Raw genomic sequence first — 7675 nt, 5'->3', positions numbered from 1 at the left:
ACTCCGGTGATGCAGCGAGCGCGTGCTGCACCGTGTCCTATATAAGGTGGGCTGAGCATCTCTCCAGGCTCAGACCGGGTGGACAGCTCCGTGGTGCTGAAACACCTGAACCCCCTGATCTCCAACATAGGCTGCACGTCGCGGTGTGTGGCACGGAACCGAGAACAGCCATGGACGGATTCTCTTGGAAACTTTTTGTACTTTCTTCTTGCCTCATGGCGGAGGGGTCTTCGCAAGACTTCGGACAGACCCAGTTTATTTGCACTTCGGTACCCAAAGATATGGACCTGTGTTCGGCCGCGATGCAGAACAGCGGTCCGAAGGAAGACCTGAAGACAACGGTCTTGCAGCTACGGGAGACGGTGCTGCAGCAAAAGGAAACCATCATGAACCAAAAGGAAACCATACGGGAACTAACGTCTAAGTTGACCCGGTGCGAAAGTCAGAGCCTGCCCGAGTCGGGACCGGGCAGCGCGGGGCGGCGGCCCGGGTCGAAGAACACCATGGGGGATGTATCTCGCGGGCCCACGGACACCCTGACCCAGCTGGGACACACGTTACAGACCCTGAAACAGAGACTGGAGAACCTTGAGGTAGGCAACGCGACTTGGAGCCGCCGTGGGGGTCCGTTATGGGGGTCCGTTCCCACGGATCACGGTTTCGTGTCTCATTAGGGTAAATTAGGCGCGCCTGTTATGTTAATACATTTTATGTAGGGTTTTAGGTTTATTAAAACTATCCTGAACCCACATTTTGGTTACAAGGGATGTAAAATCAGAGCGAATATGCTTGCCGCAAACGATGCCGTTGGAGGCTCTGACTGAACGGTTAAATAATAGTCCGAGTGCAGCTTCAGAAAGAACAAGTTGAGCGCGACTTCCTGAAAAAGAAACCTCTTCTTTTCGGACCAGAACCAAGTCGCCCAACAGGCGCTGCTTTGCCCCACACCTGTTTAACCGAAATCATTTCTCCCTCCCCTAAAACCCAGCAATACAGCCGGGGGAACAACACCATCCAGGCCAACAGTTTGAAGGACCTGCTGCAGAACAAGATCGACGACATGGAGAAGCAGGTCCTGTCCCGGGTCAACACGCTGGAAGACACCAAGCCAGCACCCCGGAACGACACGGACCAGCGGAACAAAGTGGAGTCCACGCTCACTACTCTGCACCACCGCATCACCGACCTGGAGAAAGGTGCGTCTCCACACACCCCCACACACACACACACACCACGTCTGTTGGGAAGGGAAAAGACGACGATGGTGGACTTTCGTTTGGGTGGATGGAATTGTGTTTTTACTTTTTTGGTCGGATTGCGGTTAGTTCTTTGGAATCTGTTTCTGTAGTACACGAGGGATACGCACGAGGGGGGTAGCCCACATTGCCGCAGCGTTTCCGATTCCGATGCGCACATTTGGAGCAGGAGAGAGAGAGAGAGTGGGAGAGAGAGAGAGAGAGGGGGGAGCGAGAGGGGAGCAAGAGGAGAGAGAGAGAGAGAGAGAGAGAGAGAGAGAGAGAGAGAGAGAGAGAGAGAGAGAGAGAGAGAGAGAGAGAGAGAGAGAGAGAGAGAGAGAGAGAGAGAGAGAGAGAGAGAGAGAGAGAGAGAGAGAGAGAGAGAGAGAGAGAAATAACTGCATTGCTTTGCATATATCACCACCAATTAACTTGATCTTTATGGGGGGATTATGTTGTTTCTGACCGCGGGCAGTGTGTATTCTGGTGTTATTTGCAGTTGAAGTCTGGAAAAATGTTACACTTAATGAGAGCCGTGCCACTTCAAAGGGTTCGCCGTGAAATGCCCGCGAAAAAATGTCGACAAAATATTTTGCGTTTGTTTTTGACATTATTTTTCACTGCAAGTCCGGAGTGACTGGCAGCGCGCAGAAGCCGAGGGAGAAAACACAGGCGGCGCCCTTTGATCGCTGAAAGGGCAATTAAAGCCTCCGGTCAATTAAAACAAAGCAACTTGGGAATTCATGTTTTTTCGGCGAAAAAAATACACAAACCTGAGTGTTAGCCCAGGCACTCGATCTCGTGTAATGAATTACTTATGGCGTATAAGTAAAATATACGCCATAAGACTGTGTTATTTTATTTAATAGTCTGACAGACATGTAACAATCCACCATTTCAAAACGCTGAACATATTAGACCTATGCTGCCTGCGCAGTGGACTACCGTGTGACTAAAGCCGTTTTTTTTCTCACTCCTTCCACAGGAAAAGAAAACCGACCGATGGATAAGTTCCAACTGACCTTCCCCCTCAGGACCAACTACATGTACGCCAAAGCCAAGAGGAGCAGTACTCTGCCGGAGATGTACTCTTTCACCGTGTGCCTGTGGATCAAGTCCAACGCGTCGCCCGGGGTGGGCACGCCCTTCTCGTACGCGGTGCCCGGCCAGCCCAACGAGGTCGTGCTGATCGAGTGGGGGGACAACCCGATGGAGTTCCTCATCAACGACAAGGTAACGGACCGGCGTTTTAAAACTCACCCGTTTCGATATGCCTTCTGCGTCAGAGGGTCTGCAGCATTTCGGAAGAGAGGGGCCTCAATGCTGACATTTTGGATGTGCGTCGCCCCTGGTTAACTGTATCAAATACAAATTAAAGTAAAAGAAAACATTTTTGTTTGTATATTATATAATATAATATAATATAATATTATATTACACAAACGAGTATAGTTTTTATGATGTGTTATACAAGCATAACACAATATGTTATACAAGCATGACTTGTATAATACAAGTCATGCCTGCCTATGCTTGTATAACCCTTGTATTATACAAGCATGAGTTAATACATAAGCCTACTGGTATCTTATCAACTAAAATGCAAAATATCACACAAGTTGCTGTCATTCCAGTACATAAATAAAGATTCACGTGGTATTTGAATTCCTTAACCAAAACAACACCCTGGGGGGAACCATGACATGACATGAAGCCATGTGCCCGGTCTATTACATACATCACAGCTCAGCTCAGTCACAATGCCGTCGTTACTTAGGCCCAATCCCATTTCTACTCCTTACCCCTTCCCCCTTCCCCCTTCCCCCTTCCCCCTTCTCCCTTCCCCTTACCCCTTCAAAACCAGGGGGAGGGGTAAGAGGAAGGGGTAAGGGGTAGAAATGGGATTGGGCCTTAAGTTCTCCATTAACCCTTTGGCCCCGCCCCCCCCCCCCTACTGCAGGTTGCGAAGATGCCCTTCCTCATCAACGACGGCAAGTGGCATCACCTGTGCATCACCTGGACCACGCGCGACGGCGTGTGGGAGGCCTTCCAGGACGGGGTGATGAGGGGCACAGGGGAGAACCTGGCCCCCTACCACCCCATCAAACCCCAGGGGGTGCTGGTGCTGGGGCAAGAGCAGGTGAGCGAGGCGATGGTCGGTGTACCTCAGGGCTGTCTGTGTTTTAGCTGCAGTTTCCAGAAAGGCCGTGTTTATGCGACGCCTGTCTTTGGGGACAGGAATAAGGATTCGTAACGTCTTTGTCTGAACATTGCGTCTCTGAACGTATCAAAGGCGGTAATATTCATGTTTCCTTTATGAAGCCACACTGGGATTCCATAGCAACTGGAGTGTGGCACTAGTTTTTGGTCGAGTTTGTTGTTCTAATACGACGTCGCAGGTCTTTGTTCCTTTTATTATGATTTCACATTTGTTGTTCGTGTTGCATGAACAGTCTCAGACAGGGGGACCGCACATCGGTCACAGCATTAGTGACGTGATGTTTGTGGAGATCCACACACAGCCCCCTCACACAGCATGCCTTCTATCATACTGGACGGATTTGAAGTGTGAAGAGTTTCCATTGACATCGTTTTCATCACTCAGCTCTCCTCCTTAATCTCCCTCTCGCTCCCCTGCAGGACACATTGGGAGGAGGCTTCGACGCGACTCAGGCGTTTGTCGGCGAGCTGGCGAACCTGAATTTCTGGGACAGGAAGCTGTCCATTGGGGAGATTTACAACCTGGCCACCTGCAACAGCAGAGCACAGACGGGGAACGTCTTCTCTTGGACCGAGGCGAACATTGAGATATACGGCGGAGCCACAAAATGGACATTTGAGCCTTGTCGCTCGCCAAACTAAATCGTCACGCCGACTTGGTGTACGAATTCCGTTGATCATCGTCTTGAGTTTTGACATTCGTCGGAAACGACTTGAGCTTAATTTATCGATAAGCCTCAGTTTGTTGTTTTCCCTCCAAATCCAAATCCACGCCCACTTAGATATTAATGTGCATAACAAACACACACACACACACAAACAAATCTCGAGGTTGAAAAAAAAAAAGAATCCCATTCTTGTCGGGGAAAAAAAACCTCAGTGGAACAAAAGTGTCAGTATCTGTTTTCTCTCGGGAGGTTCGGTTAAAAGCACTTCTTCTTCTTCGCTCTCTCTGGGTTTCTTTTCCTTCTGCTTTATTTCCTCCCTGGGACTGGCAGCTGAGCGATCGGCGACTAACGCCATAACTCCTCCCGCGCACCTCTTCCGGCGCACGGGAGATTACGCCGTCTGCCCAATTGTTGTCAGTGTTTGGCGCCGTGAAGTGTTGTCTGACGCTTCCCCTACCCCTCCCCTCATCCCCTCCCTCCCCCCCCCCCTCCCCTTCCCTTCTCCCTCCCTCGTCCACCTCCTGCCGTCATCTCCGGAACTTGCACTGTGACTGAAGAGGGGGAGGGAGAAGCCAGAACGAGGAGCCGGTGTCGAAGGACACCGCAAAGTTAAGACTGTGGTACAAGTCATGATGTAATTAATGTTTGCTTCAAAGTGTTTCTGTAAGAATGTCGTTACTTGCCAACATGCTACAAAAAGCCTGGGTGCCTTGGGCCGGTACAAATATTCAGCACATTCAGTATGTTTATGTTGTTGTTGGTTATTTTTGCGGAAAAAATCCATGTATTGTTTCATTCTGATTTGTTTTGGGAGGGTCTTTGCAGGGAGGGTCGAGTTTTCTGTATTTCTGGTACATGTTATTATGCTTTACAGTGTTTTTTGGCGGGTGTTTGTACTGCACTGTATTAGGAATGTTCCAGTGTCTGTATAGTAACAGCATGAATGACAAGAGTGCTGTGAAAGCATTGTTTAAATTCTGCTTTCCTATCTTCTCTGGGTCTGGGTTTTCTACTTTATTGTTATATGCTCAAAGCATGGCAAAACCGAGAGATGAAGACTTTAATTTTTGTAATAAAATTGTGATACTTAATGTTATGGTGGTGCGTTCCTGGCTTTGGCCGTTGTCTGTGTCAGGGTTCGATATAGGTGGGGAGCGAAGGAGAGCAAGAGAGAGAGCAAGTGAGAGAGAGAGAGAAAGAGAGAGAGAGAGACCGAGCGAGCGAGAGAGAGACACACACAGAGAAAGGACATCAAGAGGTTACACAAAGAACATAAAGGAAAGAGGTAAAACGAATATTCTTGAAGTGAAATATGCAGTAGTGTGTACAAGTAGTGGGAATCTGAGGGAATGAGAGAGAGAAGGAAGGAGGAAACAGGGAGATAAGACTGCAGGGAGGGCAGGTGCTGCAAAAGAAAACTGCAGATGACTTTACAAAGTGTTGAGCAGATGAAGAGGTAGAGAAAGGCTGGACATCACTGGGCAAGATAAAGTGAAGGTCAAAGAGCCACTGGGTGGAAAGGAGGGGGAAACAATCAAAAAAACAGTTTGACGTGCTAGCGTTGTGTGTGTGTGTGTGGCCGAGCGTGGGTGTGTGTGTGTGTGTGTGTGTGTGCGTCTGTGTGCCCTGTGCCTGTGTGTGTAATCTGCAGGAACAAATCTCCTTAGTGCCACATTGTTCCTACCCTTAAGAAAGCAGGGCCGTTGGAGCGGGAAAGTGCCGTGTCATATCATCCTTCACGTTAGTGCAGGCAGAGCAATCCGGACAGCCGGCCGTCGCCTTAGCCCGGCCAGTAATTGTGCTTCCCACATCCCTTTCCTGTTGCTGTTGCATACATCCATAATTCAAATGATGCACTTTGTTTGTTTGTACACTTTCGGTGCTGAGGTTAGTGTACACACACACACACACACACACACACACACACGCACGCACGCACGCACACACACACACACACACACACACACACACACACACACACACACACACACACACACACACACACACACACACACACACACACACACTCACACACACACACACACACACACACACACACACACACACACACAGACGCACTCAGAGACACACGTGCATACACATTACACGTGCACAGAGACGGACGCACACACACGCACACCCTGACGCGGCCGTGTGTGATACAGCTCCAGAGACAGTGCATCACTTTGCGCTGCATACCACCAAACATTTAGCCCACAACCGCTGTCACGCCTGGCCCCCCGCCGCCGCCAGCACACCCAGGCCCATCGTCTGCATCATCATTCATTCATATTACACTGAAACGCATGCACACGTTCATTCATGCAGTCGCTTGCATGTGTTTTGCCGGTCGCTGAAAATGAACACACGTAAAAGTGAAACAACATCAAAAAGGACAAAACGGGCCAATATGTGGGGAAGAATTTGACGACATCTGTTACCCCCAGCAACCAGGGGGGGAAATCTTCTGCGGGGAAGGGGGAAGATAACTAAGAGAGCAGTCGTGCCTACAGGTAACCTTGTTTTCTTGATGGCGAGCAAGGGAGTGCAGCAATCGGAAAAGGAGCGAACACAGCACCCCTAAGTTCTTCGTAGGGCTATACAGACATACCATTCAGTGGCAGGACAACGAGCCGAGGCTGAGGCATGTCCTGGCCTTGCTCCGGGAGCAGCACGTTGGATGGAAAGCTGCTCTGAGGAGCCGGGCTATTGTGCAGCTGGCACACCACAACATGGACTTCAGCCGGGAAAGGCTGCCTGCTATCGGATGAACCCTCTGCCTCTTTGTAGTCCCGACTATACAAACATCGTCATAGTTAGGATGGCAGTGTAGCCATCCTAACTATGACGATGCTTGCCCTAATGTGCGTGGTAATCGTGAGACGCTGTCGTATGGAGAGGATGACACGCACAGCTTTTCAGATGACAAGCTCTGGCATTGGCCCAAAAAGCTTTGAGAGTGAAGAGATTCCGTCAATACATGCCAACCCGTCTCAAACGTGAAGATAATCCCAAGTGATCATGCAGGAGGAATTGTATTCAATTGGATTTGTTTCTGATCCCTCTTCCTGTAACTGTGGTTCGAGGGCACGCAATATGATTTACTGTAACTGCTCCGAGTCATAAATAATACATTTGAAATAGTTTCTATGACAATGCACATTACATAATGTTTTGCTGGCAAAGCACATATTCTAGGACACCTCTCCACCTGGCATTTTGAAACTGATGATGTTGCTCGCGTTGTAAATGAAGAAAAAAATGCTCTAATTTAGGTTTTCTCAAGAGGTTCCAACAACAAAGTGAACTTTTCTTGGTCATTTGGTCTGCAAACATTCAACCTAAAATCCTCAAAGATAGGTCAAACACACTTACACACATAGACACACACATACACTCCCCCCCCCCACACACACAAACACACACTTGGCTTTACATTGTGAATTTAAGGTGACCCTATATGACCATATACTGCTTACGTTTACATACGAATAAATTAATGTGTGCGTGTGTGTCCATGTGTCTGAATGTGGGATGTGGCTGTGTGTGTGT

At 48.9% G+C, this 7675-nt stretch overlaps 1 protein-coding gene across 1 annotated transcript; it reads left to right on the top strand.

Annotated features, from left to right (window-relative positions):
- LOC115541053 (neuronal pentraxin-1) lies at window positions 1–5219 on the top strand. Its single transcript, XM_030352786.1, has 5 exons — window positions 1–593; window positions 989–1196; window positions 2221–2468; window positions 3196–3375; window positions 3876–5219. The coding sequence occupies exons 1-5, from the start codon at window positions 171–173 to the stop codon at window positions 4095–4097; spliced, it is 1281 nt and encodes a 426-aa protein (XP_030208646.1). The 5' UTR covers window positions 1–170; the 3' UTR covers window positions 4098–5219.
- Window positions 5220–7675: the final 2456 nt, after the last annotated feature.

Source organism: Gadus morhua, chromosome 3 (assembly GCF_902167405.1).
Source record: "Gadus morhua chromosome 3, gadMor3.0, whole genome shotgun sequence".
Classification (NCBI taxonomy): domain Eukaryota; kingdom Metazoa; phylum Chordata; class Actinopteri; order Gadiformes; family Gadidae; genus Gadus; species Gadus morhua.
Note: the sequence above shows the minus strand (reverse complement) of the source record. Positions and strands in the feature narration are given on the sequence as shown.

What these genes read in the sequence shown, in the direction of transcription:
- LOC115541053 (XM_030352786.1), top strand. Translation starts at nt 171, where the DNA reads ATGGACGGATTCTCTTGGAAACTTTTTGTACTTTCTTCTTGCCTCATG. An exon ending in AGAGACTGGAGAACCTTGAG is followed by an intron (nt 594 to 988) that starts GTAGGCAACGCG and finishes CCTAAAACCCAG; the next exon opens with CAATACAGCCGGGGGAACAA. An exon ending in CATCACCGACCTGGAGAAAG is followed by an intron (nt 1,197 to 2,220) that starts GTGCGTCTCCAC and finishes CTCCTTCCACAG; the next exon opens with GAAAAGAAAACCGACCGATG.